Source organism: Colias philodice, chromosome 7 (assembly GCF_061535455.1).
Source record: "Colias philodice isolate Cphi_HAF_F1 chromosome 7, ilColPhil1 Martin Lab GWU primary, whole genome shotgun sequence".
NCBI classification, from domain to species: Eukaryota; Metazoa; Arthropoda; class Insecta; order Lepidoptera; family Pieridae; genus Colias; species Colias philodice.
In genome coordinates this window covers 2,105,203-2,129,145 of record NC_143092.1, presented here as the reverse complement: position 1 = coordinate 2,129,145, position 23,943 = coordinate 2,105,203, and the positions used below count along the sequence as shown (strand labels likewise).

The window sequence follows — 23,943 nt, the reverse complement described above, 5'->3', positions numbered from 1 at the left end:
ATATATTTCCTATTTCCTTTTTTTTACACTATTTTTAGTGCATTCTATCATTTAAAATAGTTCGAATAACCGCAAGTAATATTTGTAATCAATTCTTGAATTACAGTCATTATGTTTTACGGGAACAATTTAAAATCGAAAAATAACTTTTATACTCGATTAAGCTTAATAGAGTGTTAAATTGCTTTCCTGAAAGTACTGTTTAATTGAAGCGAAAGTTAAGCAGGAAACGCACAATAACAGTAATTTAACGGTCAAATTAATTTTTAACGAACAATTATTTTGGAGTAGAATTTACGATTCTAAAGTAATGTTTATTTTACTATTTAGAACATAGTTAAATATTTATTTGTTCATTAATAATAAACTAAGTATTTCGCCTGTATAAATAAGGATTAGGTTTATAAATCTATTTTTATTCCAAAGTTCTCATAAATGTTTTAATATTTTTACTTGACTTATTTTATTGACACATGGCAGTGAATACTTGCCCTAAAAATTGGATCAGTGAAACGCATCTGGGGTACTCTATATGAGATATGGGACATCCCTCTTACTTATTTATGGCACAAAATTGGTCCCTTCCTTTTGCTTATTTATGAAATTTCACGCAATAATACATCAAAATATAAAGTCAATATAGACTTACTAATATGATTAGAAGCTTTTACTTCAAATATAATATTAATTATTATCAGTAGATTAATATTCATAAATTTGAATATATCTGACTTGTTTAATACACTTATTTGTTCCTCCCTTCTGCTTATTTATGAAATATTTTAACACAATAAAAAATATAATATAAATTGTTAACAAATTAAAAAAATGGAATATGGGTGGAAATGTTCGACTAAAAATAAAATATATCCCACTAATAAAACTAACCTCAAAACAACGCAAATGTTTCCCGCTCTGTCCACTACTATCAACTGAGTTGCGATTTGATGTGACTTTTCGCACACATTCGTCAAATAAATTATGTTGCAGCTCGTTTCATTCAGACATTCTGCGAAATGGCTAGCTTTAGTGCACCTGACATTTGGTTTTAGGCCACTTTTGAGAAGTTTTTTTGGATCTGAAAATGTAGTTTAATTTATAATTATAGAGTCATATTTCAATAATTAATATTTATTTGGGTTGGAACAGAATACACAGTATCAATAATATATTCGGTAAAATTGTTTGTAATTTATACGTATTTTGAAAAATAAATATGATCATCTAAAATTGTTTATAAAAAATTGGTAACCGGCTTTTATCTTTCGATTATTAAAAGCGAAATTTTTGAGTAGAAATATCTATCAAAATTTAATATCTTTTGAAGAGGCGAACCTCTTCTCATTTTCATTCCTAGTTATTTGATATAAATTTTGGAACACTGATCTTTGTGATATAATTGAAACTTAAGTATTTATTAATACTCACAAACAATGGAAAATGTTTATAGAATGTCTTCTGTTTAAATATTGTTTCCTGCCTTTTGTGTGGAAACTACGGCGATCGGCTTTCATTTTCCTGTACTCGTCTTAATTACGTAGTGTTTATAATATTATGTATGTAGTTAGAAATTTTGTCGTAAACTGTAGGTGGTTTTCAAACGATGCTTTTATTGAAGTGAAAACTTCTTTAGCGGCGTTGGGTATAAAATCTTAAACTCGCGTCAGGACACGTGGCCTAGTAAGACGGATGTTTTTTTTTTAACCCTTATATTCCTAATTCCATGCGTTAGACGGATACCATTCCAAAATATCAAACATGCTGAACGTTAATAATCAAGTTTTCACTTCTGCCGGCACTCCCGGAGTGCAACCCGTCTTTTTTTTTATAAGTTCAAGTTCAAAAGGGATTTTTCAAATATAAATCAGGATAGCGTTACTTATCAGAAAATTTTAATAAAGAATAAACACAAAGCAACGTTATTGTAACCATTTTTAGCAGTGTTTGTATTGTAGGATATTAATATTCGGTGCAATAACTTACCTCTTTTAATTTACAACAAAAATGCATGCGTTGAATGTTACGTAGTATCTATATACGAGAGTTTTAGTCCATAATAAATCTTTTCATGTGTAATAATTATAATTTTATTAAACCGTCGCTTATCGTGTCATTAAATGTTTACAATCCTAAAACCCACAGTAAAACAGTAATTAGACAATATTATAAATTCTAACTGATAAATTTTATCTTCAACAGTGCTGTGGTTTATTTGGAATAACGTTAAAATGTTTAGTGATTGCATTCAACAGAATTTGGGGTTTGCGGATTAGGGATAATTGGAATCGAATCTAAAATATGTTAGAATTAATAATAGTTGGTTTCATCTTGATTATTGGTTGGTTAATGTAGTTATGCATTTAATACTTAGCATTTTTAATTAAGTATTGGAATTTGGATTTGGTAGATGTAATTAATAGGTAATGTTTTTTCAGTGGGATGGGGTGGATTGACCTAAAGATAATATAACGGTAGAGAAAAGGGTTGAATTAAAATAAAAGATTAGGTATAAGCCCGAAGCCGTTTTACAATAAATATAAATATCTACAACGCTTATTAATAACCAAGAACTTCATTAATTTTGTAAGGAGTAATTTACTTCTTCAGTCATGAAATTCAAAAGTAGGTAAAATAAAGCGAAAAAGAAGAAAAAAAAATACTTATACATAATGGGCTATTAGTTAATATCGGATTACAAAGCTTTACTCCAATTAAAAAGCAATTAAGATGTTATGATTGCCAAGTCGACGATCTAAATACGTCAAGTCATCAATCATAAAGACGGTCAGCTACAAATTACATTACATTGTCCACGTGACACCAAAAATCCTCTAAAGAAATATTGACTGCAACATATCCGTCTCATTTCTTCCTTTGTAGGCAGATAAGGATGGCAGATAGTAGGTACTGTGATAAACGATTCGCAGGGGACCCCACTTATCATCCATTTAATATTACATTGAACGCCCTTGCACTTGAATTTTCATATATCTACGAGTATATTTGCTGAGCTCAGATTTCATATGCCTTTACAATATGAGCGTTACGAGTAACGACGATATTTTTCTTCTTCGTTTATTTTTCTTGTGATGTTTTTATACATTTTTCGTTTGTGTGGGATACATTTCACCCACACCAACTGATACTAGAATAATTTCCACTTTCACCCAGACACATATTTTTATATATTATATTCTTCATTGCTTCAATTGTGGAGTTTATAAATTGGACAGTTATTTTCTTTGCATAAAAATACATAAATTGAATTTAAATTTCTAATCGCAATTTGGACTTTTTTATCGGCTGCTTCATTTTCGTGTTATTGACTTTAGTTAATATTCGTTTGATCTATTGTTACATTTCTCTGTTATGAAGAATCATAATTAAGTAATTCAAAGTAATGAGGTAAAATAATGAAGCTTAATATTTTTTCAGATTATTTATTACTTTAGGTACCTAATGTTAATTTAAGAACTTATTAATTTTTTTTAATGGTTTCTTAAAATTCTTATTGTTGGATGAGTATGTAATAACAATTATTATTATATAATAATTATTAAAAGCTTGCATAATAAAACATAACCAAAATTAAATATCAGAATCTTACATAGCTACAGTTACTAAAATATCTCCCCTGGGCATTCGGGTAATAAATAATCAGCAAAAATGTGGGTAAGGGGATGTCAGTAAACTTCTCAGTAAAAAACGAACAGAATACAAATAGCTACTCTTTACCAAAATCACTTAGGGTGTGAGTAGTCGTTAGTCAGTACCTAGCCTTATTAAAAAATAACAAGCAAAAAGCGTTGCTTATGAGGCTCTTTCAATCTAATTGCTAAACTTTATATTTTAATGCTTGATTGCAAACATTATGTTTTAGTCATCAAAGATATGTATCATAATGCTATGATATTTTTAATACATTCTTCATTTAACTTAAAACAGCCACTGAATCTGTTGTGCAAACTGATATTATCACTTATGAAATATCAAATAGGCCGAACAACATGTTTAATATTTAAATGGAATATAATATCAGGATTAAAGTGGAAGTTGATATCTACCACAATATTACTCCTCACTGAATTTCGTACTCGGGCCAATCTCGATTGAGACTAGTCAATTATGCAGGAGATTATAATATAGCGCACAAATATGCACTCTCTAATACATCAACCATCTAGCATTTAGTTATACTATATTATATTGTATAGTCCTACTGTTATTATAAATGATAGAGTTTTTCTGGATGGATGATTATAGGAGTGATAAACATACAATCTTGTACGAAAAAATACTGGTCAAACTTTCCAATGATATAGGATATACTGAAGAATAACAAACACATGAGCTATAAAAAAAACTTGCTTTATCCAGAGTTTCGTCAACGGATGAAACCACGCGGCACAGCTAGTATAATACTATATACCTACCTAGTATTTATTGAATATTTATATAATATCGAAATCACAACTCAAAAATATCAACCCAAAATATTAATCAAAATAAAAAAGTAAGATATCCTTCATACTCTCACGAAGTGTTAATAATGTAACGACATAGAGGCGTTTTCATCAAATTAATGACCTGGGATTAGCCGCTAATCACATTAGGGTATTACATAATATCCGAGCCTTTGGCGAGCCTCCTGTCGTGAGGAACCTCTTATCAGGCCTCCGTCACTCGCTCAAGGTCGCGCTATAAGTGCCTACCGCACAGTAGGTCGGTACCGACCCAAGCGGCAGTTGGTTGGCACACGCGAGACTGCGCACCCGCGTCACGTTTCCCGCGCTCGCTACCAAGATGCCCGGTTATTGCGATGTGGACGGGTGTCGGAGTTCAAGAGTGAATAACAAGGAATTGTCTTTTTTTCAATTGCCTAAACAGGAACAGGCTACTTTTTATCCAGGAGACACATATAGCGGGTCCACGCGGGTGAAACCGAAGGAAACAACAGCTACTATCAATAAGATTTCATTTTTTTTATTGTATAATGTAACAAATATAATTAACAATAAAAAATTAAGTGTTTCAGCAACTCTGTGTTTAATTTACGCGCTCGGTACAACCCTAAAGTTTTCGTTTGATGACGCAATCACGCGGCGTGCGCGGGAAACTCGCTTCTCGGTGCGTGTTCGTAGAGTACATTTCTTACTGCAGCCGAGTTGCGGCGCATTTTGTAGGTACATATAGCGTAGGTATTTTAGCTTTTGTATGGGAGTGATGTATCTGTTACGAAGTAACTATTCTCTAATCTGTGCCTCTTATCGCTTATATGTCAAATCCTTGGTAGAAGGTACTCATTATGAAATGGAATTTTAAGTAGGTTGTAACGTGTGAAAATGTTTTTATGTCTATTTTGATATGAAGAATATAACATTTCTGCTAATAGTAACAATAATATCTATATATGATAATAGAGTATTTCAAATACTTGATATTAGAAGTATTTTTGGCGATAAATAATTGGATGGTATAATTATTTTTTTCATATAAATGGTGAGTTTTGTGTGATTTTGTGTGATTGATTTTCGTGTCATGTTTTGTCTATACTTAATACTATATTATCCTATTATTTTGAAGCACAGTTGCTTTGTTAATAAGTCACACGCATATACATCTTTATCTAACTACTTATTTCAGTAAAATATGTGTTTCGTGCGAAATGAAATCAGACAACGTAATATGAAAATGTCATAATAAACCGTCTTCAATTAAAGTTTGTAAAGTTACTGCTGGAACGCTTGTAGAATATATTAAAGAAGTTAAATTTAACTGCCTGTTGGTATCTCTTAGTTGAGAAAATGTGCTGTTACATTTTTTTTTTTACTGAAAGTAATTTTAACTCAATTTACGGTACATTTTAATGTATGCTGAATAAAACGGGACATTTTTCTTATTGATAAAATTAATATTCTTATAAATCCAAAAATAAACACGCTTCGTCACTGATCCTTGATAAGTGCACAGAGTTTGAATTAAATCTGTCCGTTAAAAGTAGGTCAAAATCGATTGTAAAGGAGGCTTAGAGGTGAAGCTAATATAAGCATGCTAAAAATAGGATGGATAATATAGTTTGTAAGCAAATAAGTCACAAATGTTTGATTCAAATTTTTTATTGACATATTTTGTTCATTCAAGTGAATAAAAGATGGCCTAAAGACGTCTCGATAAATATAATTTATAAAAATGTAACGAAATACATATAATATTCTACATTTTCACAGCATTGTTTACACGTATAAAGGCTATAATCAACTTACAACACGTGTATACATGGACTGAGATCTTACAAAAGATCAGCGTAATGCAACAGCATTAGGACAGATTTGAGCTACACAGCGCTCACTAAGCTTAGTCTTGGTAGCGGAATTCTCTAGAAAATATACCCTGAATGCACAAAGCATGTAACATTAACCGAATTAAGAGTTTCAAAATACCTTATGTAATTTAGTATCCAGAAATCTCTGAAATACATAGTACTTCAAACATTTCTTGATACTTAACTCAAATTCAATTCAATTAGACTTCATCTCTAGAAGCACTTTTGAATCGTCATAAGGGTCATTATACAAAAATGGGGTAACTTTTGAGGATATTTTGTTTACTATATTTTTTATATCAGATTGTTACAAATTAGGGTGTATATGATAGCTAATCTAATGAATATATTGTTCCAAATCGGGCCAGCCACTTTTTTAAATAGATTGTGAGATATTTTAAATTTTCTGGATTTGGCCTCCAGGGGACTGACGAGGCTAACATGGTACTGATAAAAAACTATAACTTGTAATATTCTTAAAGAAATTCAATGAAAATTACTACAAATCTCTCAGTTTTAATAATGGCACATGTATTTTACGTACTTAACATGTTTAAAAATGATAATTTATAATATGTGATACTGGGAAAAACAATGTCTCAATTTTCAAAACAGCCTTCTGACATTTAACGCAACGTGAATATTCTTACTCTCTTACTTAACTTTTACTACTTTGAATTAGTTTTACTTGATATTTTAAGTAATTCACAAACAATAGAGACAAAAAAACGGCCAAGTGCGAGTTGGACTCCTAACAAACCTATTGTTTATTATGTTTGTAACTTAAAATTTACACTTTTAGCAATTTTTCCTTTATCTGTGTTATAAGACGTTGCTATTTACCGAGTAGAAGTAAACTATAGTAGACTGTATACACGGCAAGCATCCTGTGTGTTTTTTTATTCCCTTGCGAATATTGAATTTTGTGGAAATTTGCAGTATTAACGGATGTAGGTATCTTTTGATTGCGTTGCGTTATAAGTTTGATTATCAGTTGTGCATTCGCATTCCTTCTGATTGGTTGTGTTTGTACTAGCTTTGTCTTATCTTATCTTCGTACGTACTTCTTTGCACGGCTCGACCCGCGGCCGGGTCGAGTCAGCGCACTATGGAAAACGAGCCGTATGACTTAGACAATACGGGCGAAGCTGGTGGAGTTGATATTGCGGAGATTAATGGAAGCGGATCGGAGGAACGTATTATTGAAAGCGGTGATGTATTAGATATGGGAACGGAGGATGTGAATAGGAAGAGGTCGAGGATACGGGAGGAGAATTCGTCGGAGGAGGATTGGAATATTGTTTCTAGAAAGCGTAAAGTTGTACGTGCAGGCAGCATAAACGAGTTGGAGGAAAAAATTGAAGTAATTGTCACAAGCAGTTCTGTGTTACCTAAACAGTTCACATTAGCTCGCTTATTCAGCGAAAATAAGATTGGCGGTATATGTCGTATTAAATATTTATTACAATATAAAATGAGCATTACATTCGAGGAGGAGAGATTTGCAAAGCGTTTGGTCGAGTGCAAGGCTTTTGAAGATTTGGGATGGAAATGTCAAAGGTCATCTGAGGTGGGGATGTCATATGGAGTGATTAAAAATATTGAATTGGATGTTTCTGAGGAGGAATTATTGCGTAATATATCAAGCAACATCGAATTAATTTCTGCAAAGAGATTAAATCAGAGAAATTTTAATGACAAGGGTGTGAGTTCTTGGGAGAAGTGCGAAGCTATCCGACTGTGTTTTAAAGGGTCAGCTCTTCCCAGTCATGTATCCATTTATGGCTTACGTATCAATGTGGATCCTTATGTTTTTTCTGTCACACAGTGCTCTCGATGTTGGAAGTTTGGCCATAGGCGTTTGGTGTGCCCTTTTAAGAAAGTTGTTTGCCCTAAGTGTGCTAAAAACCATGAAAACTGTACAGTTACATCATTCTGTTGTGTTAACTGTTCTGGTAACCACATGGCACTACAAAAAATTTGTCCGGTGTTTAAAAAAGAAAGAAGATTACGAGAGATAATGTCAGAATTTAACTGTACCTATAAAAAAGCGCTTACTATTTACGTGCCTCCTAGCCCATTACCTGTAGAACTACCCGAACCTACCCCCCCTATTTTACCTGACACTATGGAGAATCAAGATGTTGTGGGTGAAAAAAATGAACATCTAATGTCTCATCTGTTTGCTACCCCCCAGCCAGCTGCATCGAGAAATATTGGTATCCGCCGGAAGCAAAGGAGACAGAAAAATGCCATGTCTGGACGGGATACGCCATTTCCCTCGATGGAGGATATATCTTCAGCACAAATGGATATCCAAGACCACACACCTCAAAGACAACAACAGCCACAGCCTTCGAGACTAAGTGAGGAAGGTAGAAAGGAACTGGTGGAAGGATTAAGTTTCTTTCGCCTCTTGGCCAAGTTGTGTAATGTCGCATTTAGTAAACAATCACTTGACGAGAAAATTCATCAGATAGTTTCAATGTGCACGCAGTGGATTATATCTAAGGTAGTGAGTAGTTTTTCAATTGAAGATTTATTTGAGTCATTAAAAAATAATGGATGATGACGATCGAGTTAGCATTATTAATATTATACAGTGGAATTGCCAAAGTTTACGCCCTAAGCTCATTAGTTTGGAATCTTTACTTAATCATGAAAAAATTCATATTGCTGTGTTAAGCGAGACATGGCTTATGCGTGAGTCTGATTTGAGAATAACAGATTATAACATTTTTCGCTCCGATAGAATAGATGGTTATGGTGGAGTAGCTATTCTCACGCATAAGTCTGTTAAGTGTATCTATAGTAGTCATCAAAGTTCGAATGTTGGTATTGAATTGTTGCATATTAAAATTCTTAATTGTCGGCATATTGAGCATATTTTGAGTGTTTATTGCCCATCTACTATCCCGACTTCTCAAAATGATTGGGATTATGTGTTTTCTGGTTTCGGTGGTAAAACTTTAATTCTGGGTGATTTTAATGCACACCATGTTGGTTGGTCTTATAAATCTGATCAAAGAGGGGCACAGGTTCTGAGCGCATCGATAGATAATAATTTTATTTACCTAAACAATGGAAACTTCACAAGATTGCGGCTCGTTGATGGTGTTCTACAACAATCCACTCCTGATATATCTTTTGTCTCTACAGATTTGGCAACTTTGTTTTCTTGGAAAGTCACTAACGAGTCATTGGGAAGTGACCATTTAATTATAAAGCTGTCATCATCCACATATGATAGACGATCGTTTATTAAACGTAGGAATTTCAATAATTGTGATTGGGATGCCTATACTTTATTTTTAGAACAATCATTTAATAACTTTAATGTTCCCTCAAATTTACAAGACTTTTATGATATATTTGAACATACTTTGGTATCTGCTGCTGATAGACTAATTCCGTATAAGAAAATTCCCCAATTCTTTTGTGATAAATTTAAACCTAAACCCTACTGGAATGCAGAAGTTTCAAAGGCGGTTGCTGAACGTCGTTTAGCTCTGTCAATTTTTAGAAGCTGTCCTTCTCCTGCAAATCTAGATGTACTCAAAGAAAAGATTTCTAATGCTCAAAAAATTATTCGGATCGCAAAGAATAAATCTTGGCAGCGCTTTTGTACTTCTATTGATCACTCCACCTCATCCTCGGACATGTGGCGTAAAATGAAGTGGCTTAAAGGGCATCATGTTAGATCGACTGGATACATGGTAAGTAAAGATAGGGCGGAGGCTTTACTTGTAAATCTAGCGCCTATGTATGTGTGCCCTGCACAACCTACCTTTTCGTCCAGGAATACTAAACTAGAATCAGCAATAACTATTCAAGAACTAAATAATTCTATTAAAAAATCGGATAGTGCCCCGGGGTGTGATGACATTTCATTTTCAATGATGCGACACTTACCGATGGTGGGGAAGCTTTTATTACTTCAATTATACAATGCCTTTTTATTAACTGGTTTTGTGCCCTCCCAATGGCGTACAGCAAAGATAATTCCTATTCCTAAACCTAATTGCGAAGTCAATACTCCGCCTGCATTTCGTCCTATCGCTTTATTATCGTGCATTTGTAAAATTTTCCATTCAATTCTAAATAAAAGGCTAGAATGGCATTTTGAATCGAATGATCTTTTCTCCCATAGTGTTGTTGGTTTCCGTCGTTCTCGCGGTTGTTTCGACAGTCTTACATTTCTTGTGTCTCATATTCAATCCAGTTTTTCAACAGGCGCTGCAACTGTAGCCTGTTTCTTTGATATCAAAAGTGCCTATGATAACTTGGATATAAGTGCTTTGTTAAAAACTTTAGATGAGGTAGAAGCCGGGTCAAAAATTTGTAATTATCTTTGGTCGTATTTAAGTGAAAGGCGTCTCAGGATTGAAGCTGAGGGTGGAGTTGTGACGAGATCTACCGGACGGGGCTTAGCTCAAGGCGACCCAATTTCACCATTGCTTTTTAACGTTGCCACGTATCAAATTTGTAAAAATATTCAGAGTGTTAAAATGTCTCAATATGCCGATGATTTTGTTCTATTTGCGTCAAATAAAAATTTGTTTCGTGCTGTACAGGATGTGCAATCAGCGGGGAACATTTTTATTGATTTTCTAAATGGTTTGGGTCTTTCAATTTCAACTTCAAAAAGTAAAGTGTGTGTGTTCAAAAGGGGAACTAATAGAACGTTAGTAGATTTAAGTTTTGATAACGATTTGTTACCTGTAGTGAATGAAGTCAAATATTTGGGCATGTGGTTGGATTGTTCTTTAAGATGGAAAAAACACATAGAGGAGATGGTTGTTAAAGTGTCTAGGCATATTAATATTCTGAAAGTATTGGCTGGCCCCGGTTGGGGGATTCATCAAAAACATATAAGACGGCTTTATATTTCTCTCATTCGTAGCCGAATAGATTTCGCTTGTTTTTTATATGATAATGCAGCTAAAAGTACATTGCTCAAATTGGATAAAGTTCAAAACCAGGCTTTGCGTGTAATAGGTGGCTATATACGTAGTACCCCTATTCATGTTATGGAGAATGACCTTTGTCTTCCTCCTCTGTTTATTCGAAGAAGGTATCTGGCGGGGAAGTTTTGGCTAAAGTGTAGGTCGTGTAAAAATAGTTTAGCAACTACGGCGCTAAATGAACTGTTTTCACTGAGTCGATCAAGGTATTGGAATAATAAAAAGCTTCCCCTTCTTGTTCGATCGCAAGCCGGATTATCTTCGTTGAGTTTACAGAGTTGTGGTCGACTTGAGATGTTCTCGATGGACACTTGGGTTAGTAATATTAATGTTCAGGATTTTATTTCAGATACCATCCCGTCAGTAGATCGTGCCAAACGCACTTACCATCATCGTACTCTTGAGGCTATTTGTTCCCAATTCATCCTTAATAAATATGGAGCACATCATAAAATTTACACTGATGGCTCTAAATGCGCAAGTAGTGGTGGTGCGGCCGTGTTGGATTCATTTCTTGGATGCAGCCTTAAGTTCAAAGTTGATTCAGAGATATCCATTATGCATATGGAATTGATTGCTATCGCGGAAGCTTTGGCTTATATTCAATCTTTAAATTTCGGACATTTTGTCATTTTAACTGACTCTAAAAGCTCATTGCAACATTTGGCTCGCTGTGCCTCTCAAGTGAGAGGAGTACCGATTGCCTATAAAATTTTAGAGTTAATTTTGAACTTAAAAGCTAATAATAAGGAAGTAATCTTACAATGGATCCCTTCTCATATTCAGCTCAAAGAGAACGATGAGGTTGATTTATTAGCCAAACAAGCAGCAATAGATGGGGTACCCTTGGAGGTCGCTCCATTGTACTCGGATCATTTTAAATATGTGAGGGATAAATGTCTATCCGATTGGCAGGAATATTTTGATGAACGATCGCGGGAGAAAGGAATTTGGCACAGAACAATCCAACCACATGTACCTCGGTACCCATGGCTTGATGAGATTGTATGCGATAGGAGGACGTTGACAACTATTTTAAGATTACGTTCGGGACATATTCCATCGAATAAGTTTGCACATCTAATGCAGAAAGCCGATTCTCCGTTGTGCAATGATTGTGGTATTGTAGAAGATGTGCAGCATATTCTCTTGGAGTGTGTTCGGAACGCGCAATTTAGACAACAAAATAATGTCTTCCGCTGTATTAACAATGTCGGTTGTGTGAACAGCATTCTCACTTGTCCCTCGTCGGCAGAGGTGCGGGTGCTGGTCAGACTGACCGATGTTGGATTACAAAATTGATTGCATTGTTTACTGTAGTTTGTACTTATATTTTTTATATTTAAGTGTTGATTGTTATTGGAATTTACGGGACGACGTGGTCGCTAAGCGACAAAGTCCCTTGAAAAATAAAGAATAAAAAAAAAAAAAAAAAAAAAAAAAAAAGTTTGATTATTTTACATCCCCAAGGGTTCTTAATCTTGAGTATCCAATATAAATTTCAGATTGATACCTCCACGCGTTCCAAAAAAACGTCTTAACAAACAAACGGACAACAAAGTGATCCTATAAGGGTTCTATTTTTTCCTTTTGAGGTTCGGAGCCCTAAAAATCTACCAATATTTATGTTAAAAGTACTAATTATTATAAAATTAAAAACCAAAGGCTCGAATGAAAGTCTCATCTGAGTTTTCATAAGAGCCCCTTGACATTTTTATAATGTTATTAAGTATATTAATTAACTTTTATGTTATTTTGAGGTAATTTTACTTCACAGTATTATACGTATACGTATTTATCTGATAAATATAAAAAGCTATGCCCTGAAAGCAACAAAATCAATAATTAAAAGAAAATAAGATCTTTTTAATAAAATTAATAGTAGTTTGTTTCAATAGCTCTTTTCTTTGCTACTCTTTTTTAAATGTTTCTTCCCTAGTCAAATTCAGTTTCTTTTAGCGTGGCGCATGATGTTTTTAACTGAAATATAATATAGAAATGCTTATACCAATAGCAATCAAGATAAAAGTTCTCAAAAATGATAGAGTCATCAGTACTATGGGGCCCCGTCAGTCCTCTGGCGCGATATCTGACAAAGGACTGATGCCAGCGGATTGATGAAAAGGGACTTAATATGAGGTTATAATCACAAATTAGGTTTTTTTGCCTAATTTCTAATATCAACAAACTATATTTTTACAAATCATAGTTAACCATTTATAAATGAAAATAAAAATCGGATTAACAATAAAATAACGACTCACCATAGGACTGAAATGTTGACTGGCGCAGCAAGATTTTAGAGGACAAACACAACCCTAGCGCTGGTACAGTTATGACGGCCGTCAAAATATGCGGTGCACAAGTAACTTCATTACCAACATTAATACTTAGACAGGGATTTGACCTCGACTTGGTGATATTTAGCGAGAATTTCGAATTTAAAAAACACACAACGGACTGACTAGTGAAAACGATGACAAAGTTTAATTTTATTTTTTAAATAAAATGGAAAACATTGCGTTATGAAAGTTGTAGTATATAATACTATGTACATCAAAGATTGAAGTGAATTAGTAAGTTTTCTTAAATCGATGATAATGTTTAAACGATAGACACTTGATTGTTGGATTTCGGAGTTGTGACATGCCAAAGTACTGACGTTTGAGGTATTAATTTATTATTTTTATTCATTTGTATTTTAAATAAAGAAGTGAAATTGAGTGACCAAATAAAGGACGCTTCATTGTTTTAAAATAGATTGTTATTTGAATAAAATATAATAAGACTTTGTTTAAATTGGCTGATGACATCGAGTTACCCCATTTTTGTATAATCACCCATAACAGTTTTAACATTTACCACAGATTCTGAAAGCCGTTTCTATGGAGAAGAACCGGCAAGAAACTCCATAGTTGCGCTACTACAGTTCAATCTTAAAGGTCACGGAGCACATACGCTACGAAGGTTTTTGTTCAATAATCAGGCTATTTACTTTGATATATTATGTGAGAATATCTTTCCCAGAAATGTATCTCGGGACGTGTTCCTTTGTTTTCCCAGATTTGAACTATTGACTTATGTTTAATATGAGATATGACTGATGGTTTGGCAAGATGTTCATATCATGAAGATTTTATTAATGCGTTATAAAAATAAAATATAACTATAGATTATCTTGCTTTAAGTAACTTTCAATTTCATCTTAATCGAAATAAAATCATACCTAAATAATTGTGGCTTATCAATTAATTAAAAAAAGTCTTGTCTTGGAAAGTATTGCCTGTCGAGTGGCAGCTGTATGATTGCTTAATAACATAGGTTTTTTTTATAAATCTGATCCGAAGTGCGACTCGATTTTACAATATAAAAGTAAAAAGTAAAAAAATATTTATTCTTTAAGACACGTACATCAGTCATAATACATACATTATTACAAAGTGCTTAATACAGTTTCTTAAAGAAAAAACGTTAAAATACAGGAAATAAAATCATTGGTTCCCGCACTAGGCAATGCCTGTCCTGCGGGACCGTGAAATGTTTAACATTAGAATTTTATAAACAGAGCGGCGATTATGTTATGATAAATATTTAAAATTCAGATTTAAATTTAATACATAAACATAATACAGATTAAAAATTAAATTAGATTAAAAATTCATACAAACAATAATTAAATAAAAGTAAAAATAATATTAAGAATAAAAGGAAGGTCATAATATAAAAAAAAAATTGATATGATTTCATAGCAATAGTCAATAATTAGGCCTGTTTCATACCGATTACAATCACACTGGCTTAAACAAATGCCACAAGAAATATTCAAAAAAGTTGAAGACGAACAAATTGCTCAGTCTTAGCATAGTCCCAGGAAAGAAGCAATTTTGTTAGCATGTCTTTAGTTATGCAAGTATTTTTAGATAGGTTCAAGTGTCTGATTATTTTATTATGTAAGAGTGGCCACATATAATTAGGTGCACGTTTTGCAAAAGAGGTTTTTAATTTGGGAAGTGGTAAGTAATTTCGTCTGCTATGGGAGTCTTGTGTAGATGCAGTTGCTTTATTAATCCTGAGGACTGAATTTAAAATGAAAAGGCGTCTAACACTAAGAACTTTACATTCAGAATAGAGGGTCGACGTCGGGTAAATAAATGGTCTCTTTAACATGACTTTAAGAACAGATCTCTGAGCTCTTTCGAGTGTTATAAGAGCAGAGGATGGAGCAGAACCCCAGATCGATATGCAGTAAGTAATAATAGGTTGACATAATACTTTATAAATCCTCATAAGAATATTAAGACTTACTTTATTTCGCAGGTTCTTCATTATATATATTAATTTCCTAGAACGTTTAGCAGTTGCGTTGATGTGAGGTCGAAAGGAGAATCGTTCATCAATGATGACACCCAGGTATTTAGTTTCATAAGATACTTCGATAGAGACACAACTACAACATCCCGTGACATCAGCAGAGCTACTTATTGCACAAGTGTGTATGAAGAGAGGAGTGTTGTCTTTAGGCGCTGACCTAACAGTTTTATGAAATCTCAAAAATTTAGTTTTCTGTGTATTTAAGGTGAGGAGGTTATTATTTAGCCACATTGCTACTTTTGCCAGGCCACGCTCAGCGGCCGTTATACAATTCTTCCACGTGGAACCATGGAAAACCAAGGCTGTGTCGTCTGCGTAACATATCATATCACCCTGATCAATGGATAATGAAAGCAAGTCATTGATGTATGCGAGAAAAAGAGTAGGACCCAGGATACTACCTTGCGGGACCCCGAAAGACACGTGTTCAGACCTACTCAGAAAGGAATCTATTTTAAGTTGTTGGGTCCTGTTTGTTAGGTAACTTTGGAACCAATCTAATGCACAGCCTCTAATTCCCATACATTCGAGCTTACGTAGCAAAATTGGTGTGGATACAGTATCGAAAGCCTTTTTAAGATCAAGGAAAACCCCTATGCAAGCCTTTCCTTTATCTAGGTGAGAAGAAACTAAGTTTGTTAAGTGGCTAACGGCATCTTCCGTTGACTTAGCTTTACGGAAGCCAAACTGGGTGTCAGCCAAGAGCTTGTTAGACTCTAAGTATTTGATCAGCCTTTTACTTACACAACGTTCCAGTATTTTAGAGAAGGTTGAGAGCAGAGATATAGGTCTATAATTACATGGGTCACTACGACTACCTTCTTTATGAATGGGTGTGATTATAGCGGTTTTCCATGGTTCTGGGAATACTCCCTTTGCCATACTTAAGTTAATTATAGCTGTGAGAGGCTCGAGGATGTAAGGTGCAATTGCTTTAATAATACTGTTATTTAAGCCATCATAACCTGGACTGCTACTATTACTAAGGGATTGAATGATGCTACGGATTTCGTGGCAATCAGTTGGTTCAATGAAAAAAGAATTTACAGGAGAGCTTTTTAAGGTAACTTTGGAAGCTAGAGATATCTCAGTTTCATTGGTTTTATTCAATGTAGCACTAGCCAGGCTTTGACCTATAGAGGAGAAGTATCTGTTACAGGTGTTAAGCGATTGTAATGGAGTGCGTTCCAGATTTAGCAATCCCACAGGGTCCTTTCTATTCTTAACGGTGCCAGTAACGCTTTTGATTTGTTTCCAGAATGTTCGAGGTTTGTTTTCAGCTTCAAGAAGTATCTTCGAGTCATAAGCATCCTTCAGCTTACGTAACAAGGTAATATAAAAGTTTCTATAACGCGTGAAGACTAATCTTTTCTGTTGGTTATTGGGGTCTAATCTTGAAAGCAAATGGAGCCTATCCTTAGTCTGACTGCATCGTATAAGTCCAGGTGTCATCCAATTCTGAAGATTATTTTTGCGTCTGCTGATGTGAGTAGTTTGTATGTGACTTTTAACAGAGTTTGTAATAGTAGTCATAAAAATATTGGTAGCTTCTGTGACACAGTCAGATTTTAAGATTTCACACCAGTTAGATTCCTTAAGATCGTTGATGATTCCATCGATGTCCACCTTTTGCCTGAGTCTTTTGCGTTTAGCAGCATTCTTGTGGGAAGATAAAATCCCTAGAATGATTAGGTCATGATCAGTCACGTCAGAAGTACAGACAATCGACTCGCCTGTATACTCCGTTTGTACAAAGAAATGATCCAAACAAGTTTTGTTATGGGTAGGCATATTGATTGCACTGTGGTAACCAAGTTCAGCCATACGAGAGAGATACTCAGATGACAAATCGTAGGTTCTGGAGGAATCTAATATATCAATATTTATGTCCCCCGTTATGATTTTACAAGTAAAACCCTTTATGTCTTTTAAAACACCAGAGATAGATTCGAGAAAAGTTTTAGTGTTGAGAGAGGGAGAACGATATATAGCAATAAGATGAGTATTCCAGTCTGGTATTACTACAGATAAACATTCAGATTCCTCGATAGATAGTTCAGCTACTGTTGCCATCCAAGTATCTCTAATATAGACCACAACACCGCCAGCCTTAGTTTTATGCTTTGTTGTGCAGTACGAGGTGTAGCCATCCATTTGGGGGATTACAGTCGCAAGTGGAAGCCAACATTCAGTGAAAACAATTACATCAAAACTAAGAGAGAATCTCTTTAAGCTAACTTGGAAAGGGAGGAAATTTTTATTTAAGCTTCTAATGTTACTACACAAAATTCGTATATTGTACTTGCTGAGAATTGCTGAGAATAAAAAAAAATATAAATATTTACTTATAATATTTAAATGTGTTAATTGAATTGTAAAGCGATCGTGTTACTTCAATTAGTATGTTTTATAAGACATAACCTTTTCAGTTAGCAACATATATTATAACATTTAAATAATATTTAACAAGGAATACTTATGTTCGTGTAAATTAGAATTATTTTTATGAAGTCGTTGGGCGTTCGTCGCGCCTCCTCTCGGAAAGGCTTTCTTTTTATTAGTTTTTCAAACTTCTAACACTTATTTCAAATTATATGTATAATCTAATGTCTTGGATTACCAAGAGAATACAAATCATACTAACCAACCTAATATGACTTAGGTCCATTCATTTTATTGTAATTAAGCTTTCAATAATAAAAAGTATTTTAAATATCGTTATTTCAATAGGTAATATGAATGAAGTGGGAGTCGCGAGCATGCTTCGGCACGAACTGGGCCACGCTCGCACCGGGGAAGGTACCACACCCTCACAGAATATCGGCGCCATAGTGACAGTTTACTGTCGCGTTCCGTACGGTGAGTGAAGGGTCCGGAGGCCGACATCCCTTCCTATCCCCTACCCATCCTCTCCTCCCCTATCCTTAATCCCTCCCATCCTCGCCCCTTTCTCCCTAATTCCTTCCAAATCCCTTAATCCTTCTGGTAGGCAACAACCATAACCTCTGTTATGGTCTATGGGCGACGCAACCTGCTTACCACCAGGCAGTGCGTCCGCTCGTTTGCCTCCCCATAACATAAAATAAAATAAATAAATAATAATATAAGAAATACGTGAATTATATTGACCGACCCGCGAAGGCGCAAAAAAAAACCGAAATTTACTTATTAATAATTTATTGTAAAAAAAATTACATTATAAATTATTCCTAACTTAAACTATGTCCCTCCCGTTCAATGTTGGAACAAAGAGTGCTCGTCGTCCACGGCGGAGCAGCTACAGCGTCGCGGTGGCGATGATTGCCGCAACACTCTCTGGAATCGCAGGTGTGCGCGATGTCGCAATTGCTAACAGGTGCAAGTCCTTCTTGGGTGGCCCCATGCATCCTCTAATAGTTAAGGCGTGTATATACAGTACATAACACCTCCCTCCTGAAGTACAGCGATTATTGGCGGGCAAGGCTCGTTAATATCGCTGAAATTTCACACTCCGCCGATTGATGTTCTATTTCTTCTTTTTGATTACCATGAACACTCGTAGTAATAGGCTTTGATGTACGCACTCTCCGTACGACGTACCATGTCACTAGGGCAACTGCACTCGTTATTAATATAACATATATCGGTATGATGGAAGGCTGCATATAGAGAATCTCGTATCCGTTGTTAGTACTGATAGGCATTTCCATTGAAATAGCTCTGTTACTAGCGTGTAATTTATCCAAATTTATCGAATTCAACTTCAGAACTTCTTCATCTGTATTATATTGGCTGGAATCTGGCAGGTTTGCAATTTTCATTATCTGTCCTTTGATATGGTCTTCTCGACTGACTATCTTGAAAGCCTCCGTTTGAAGAATGCAGTTTTTGGGTATTGTGGCTAAGTAGCTTCCTTTAATGACGTCATATTGATCTTGCGAGCATGATAGGTGAATTTTTGATGGCTTGGGGAAACTGATGACGTAGTGGGCGTCGTCTAATTTTTCTAGTGCGGGCGCTCCGAGTTTCACAGGCGTGAAGAGACAAGATGCGACGACTCGTTGCGTGGTAATAAGGTGATACACGCAGTCATTTTTGGATCGATGATCGTTCAGCTTGTCCTCACATAGATACCCTAGGCCAGACTTCGGGCATTCTGCCTCCATGTACATAAAATCCTCGTCGTGAATTGCCACAAAAGGATAGGGTGGAATTAGGACTTTACTATCTTTATTAGGAACTATGGATAATTTAAATAATTCAAAGGTAGCATGAAGGACAACCGGGAACGTAAAAACTATAACTACCTATATTTCTATATATTCTCTATAATTAACTTGAAGGATTTGCTCTTTGCCATAAAATTTGTGTAATTTATTTAACATTACTATCAAATTCTGGCAAAAGTCTAAGTGCATTAAAAATTTTATCCAAATCTGACATTTTAAATATCTGTACTACCTTTAGGAATATATTAAACTTAATTTTTATTAACTTCGTTAGATTAAAAAAAAAAATACTTAATAATCTTTACTTAATATATTTAAATTTAAATTATAAAATGAATTAATTAGTAAAATTCGAAAATTAATCAATTCGTAATTAATTGATATTTAAATTTATTAATCTTTTATCAACCTAATATCTATATATTTGAATTTTACAAATTGATTTTGTAAAATTCTACAATTAATTCTCGATGAATTAATATATTTTAAGCCTACGCACTACAGTTCCTCGGTTCCCGTGAATGGGTAATCTAGGAAAACTTACAAATCTAGGAATGGCAAGTCACTAAGAGAATTAGTGTACTTACAGGATTTAAATTTCGGCCTTTCCTGCAGTATCAATGTTTGGATACCCTTCGCGTTGCGGCGGCCAACGGTGTAGGTTCTGGATCCCCGTCGTCGTCCCTCCGATGGAATAGCGATACTCGATGCTTGTAGTTTCGCGTTCCGAGAGACGGCTCTCAAGGATTATCCACAAGACTGCGCCAATTATATTGACCGACCCGCGAAGGCGCAAAAAAAAACCGAAATTTACTTATTAATAATTTATTGTAAAAAAAATTACATTATAAATTATTCCTAACTTAAACTATGTCCCTCCCGTTCAATGTTGGAACAAAGAGTGCTCGTCGTCCACGGCGGAGCAGCTACAGCGTCGCGGTGGCGATGATTGCCGCAACACTCTCTGGAATCGCAGGTGTGCGCGATGTCGCAATTGCTAACAGGTGCAAGTCCTTCTTGGGTGGCCCCATGCATCCTCTAATAGTTAAGGCGTGTATATACAGTACATAACACGTGTTCCTTATCCAGTTAAAATAATATTATTACAAATATGTTTCCCAGAGTTTCCTTCACATTACAGCCCAGCTAAGATTATACACGAGTAACAAAATTAACAAGTACAAGCACTTATTACCTCAACTCCTACATGAAGACTTGTTAAAAATACGCTAATTAGCCAACTGCGCCAGCTCGAAATGATTATGCAGATGGAATTGTGCATAATATCAACACTGCGATTTAATGTGTGAAAATTATGAAATTTTATTGCGTTTTGTAAGTTTTGTAGGTACTATTTTGTTTATGTTATAGTTTACTAACGTTTGATATATTTGTGGTTATTTACATAATATGATTGATGAATAATTTTCTTATTTCAAGATTTTATAGTAGATAATTTGGTGCCGCGTTTACTAAGGTTTCCGATCTTATTTTTTACTAGCGGTCCGCCCCGGCTTCGCCCGTGGTACATATTTAGGTTTTCTCTACATAAGAACCATCCTCGTACTTCAAAGAATATAATAAAAGAAGAATTATCGAAATCGGTTCAGCCGTTCACACGTGATGCCGTGACAACGCGAAACGGGTTTAATTTTTATATATATATAGGTATAGATGTATATTATCATAAGACAATACAATTATAATAATATGAACTGACCAATTTCGAATGTGTGAAAATTATCACGAAATTGTACTAGTTTATTGCGGATCACATTTGTTTCACCTTTATGAAACAACAATTTTTACATATTTATGTGGACAATTTTGGGACATTTCTGATTGTTAGTGTTTTTAATTATTTCTTACACAAATATAATAAAATTGGTTAAAGATACTTAACACCCTGTAAAATTTTTTGTACTGATTAAAAAATAGTGGTGTATAAGCAGTTTATATTATGCTAATTAAATAAGCGGACATATTCTATATTTATCAGTGTTTTACTAACCAATATGTAAATATATTATAATGCCATAAAAAAGCTGTGTGCCATAATAGTACAAAATTTCTTCATTGCTCTAAATACTGGATTTTCCTCACTAAAATATAGGAAAAATTCTACAAAAACAAATCGCGTTTTTTTAAGTTAAAGCGAAGTGTTAAATTCATGTAAAGGTAATAAGCGGAATTTATATCAAATAGGATTCAAATATTGACGGAGATTTACATTTATTAAATTGGTTTCATATATTATAATTAAATTCATAAATCACTGGTATCCGAGTCAGAAATAACTTAATTACTTTAATTATGCAATTGTTTCGTGTTGTTTATCTTCATTAATGACCCAAACATTTTAATGTAAATACGATGTCGTGAACTTCATCAACTTATCTTCCTAAATCCCCCTGCAATTGAGCTCGAGAAAACATCCGTAAAGAGACGAAACAAATAATAAATTAAGTTCCTAAGTAGCCACGATTATATACAAGGATTGTCGAAAATATTAACGCGCTCGAAATTACCTCTTACCCCAAACAGTTTAAGGTTGAAATTTGTTAGCGTGCACTAAAGAGAGCTTCATCCATTAGCCATGCTCTTAAACTTAGCAGATCCTTTATTCCCATAACGTGAAGAGCACTATCCATTGAAACGCCTTGTTCTTGCGTTAAAATAAAATAGAATATTCTCTTGATAGCCACATCGTATCTACTCGCTTCATACAATATTTATGCGTGGCGAACATAGAATGTCGATTACTGGTGAACTTACAAAGAAAGGTTATAAACCACTGGAAGGAACTAAGCGGATTAAAATTGTAGGTCTTGGTATTAGAATTTTCTTCGTCCCTGTAAAGGTTTAAGAACTCGCTGCGCTTTTAAACTATTTGTCTCTGACGGAATTTATGATGGAACATCGCAGCGCTTACGGAATTTAGACATTTTAATATTTCATGTCTTCGTAGTTAGCGCGGATTAATTTCAGGACTCTTTAAAAATTTATTTTTAAGCGATAAATGTAAATTTTATGTTAAATACATTATTAAAAAAAAACAATCAGTGTACTTACAGATAAATGATATAAAGCAGTAGCATCATTATTTTATTAAATTGTTATCATTATTTAAATTAAATTATTATATTTCAAAGGTATCGTCTAACAATCATATAATAATTTAGCTCAAAATTAAATACAATTCATAAGCCTTGACAAAAATACCAACACTGAATACAAGTGCATTAAAAATAAATCCCATCCATTTCCACTAAATCCGTTGCGCCCAACATCTGATATTTCACAGAGTCGTAAGATACAAACGACACTAAAGATAAGAGCCCTTAAAATCTTTATTAAGTGTTGATAAATCGACTTAGCCGGTTTAATTTACAACCCTCGTCAAATTGCGAAATAGAATTAGACAGATATAGAGAGCTTGGTGGTTGAATTATCTGATAGTGAATCTGTATTATGGCCACTAGATGTATCGTCATTATTGCATTTCTGTAGATTATAATATTATTATTAAAAGTTTTGATCTTAATACTCGGTTGATAGGAAAATAAAATATGCAGCAATGAATCAAATTATCGGATATTGTTCGTAAAAATGTTTCTTATTTTTGATTGTTGAACATAGAAACGTGCAAAAAATAATGCAATTAAAATACACCAAAAAGATATGCTAAAGCCAATGATCGTATACCTATGAATAATTTCATGAGAAACTTTGTACAATGTACCTAACTAAATAGTTTACTATGTTACCCAGAAATAAAAAGTGAAATTTCTTAAAAGCAAGTCGTTGCTTCCCAGCTGTCGTACAATATCCTAAGTAACGTATTATTGAATCCACGTAATCTTATAACTAACTTTGTTGCACATTAGCTGGTAACATATGGTATAAACTAGAGTAAATTAACATTATATTATATTACTAGATATAAATAATGTAGAGCATTAGATGCAGACGTTTTAAAGTTTAAACCCACTATTGCTCTTGAAGTAATGCTAATAATTTTGAAAATTTTTGAGCTTTTTATACGCTATTTTTAATATAATAATAAATAAATACGTTA

At 34.1% G+C, this 23,943-nt stretch overlaps 2 protein-coding genes and 1 long non-coding RNA gene across 4 annotated transcripts in view; all 3 read right to left on the bottom strand.

Annotated features, from left to right (window-relative positions):
- Rh50 (Rhesus blood group-associated glycoprotein Rh50) overlaps nt 1-22,921 on the bottom strand; it is a 67,540-nt gene extending 44,619 nt beyond the window's left edge. The window contains exon 1 of one of the 2 annotated variants that reach the window (XM_089697035.1): nt 22,907-22,921. The gene's annotated coding sequence lies outside the window, so the exon portion shown is untranslated. Of the gene's footprint in view, nt 1-888; nt 938-22,906 lie in introns of those variants that run through there. The other variant, XM_089697034.1, reaches the window with a different exon arrangement.
- Nucleotides 15,109-17,811, bottom strand: LOC149486920 (uncharacterized). Its single transcript, XM_089697348.1, has one exon. It carries the CDS (start codon nt 17,809-17,811, stop codon nt 15,109-15,111), a length of 2,703 nt encoding a protein of 900 aa, XP_089553474.1.
- LOC149486919 (uncharacterized) lies at nt 18,818-20,933 on the bottom strand. The gene is made up of 2 exons (XR_016315857.1): nt 19,503-20,933; nt 18,818-19,221 (listed from the first exon to the last, which is right to left on the bottom strand). It is a non-coding gene; the product is annotated as an uncharacterized LOC149486919 (long non-coding RNA).
- Nucleotides 22,922-23,943: the final 1,022 nt, after the last annotated feature.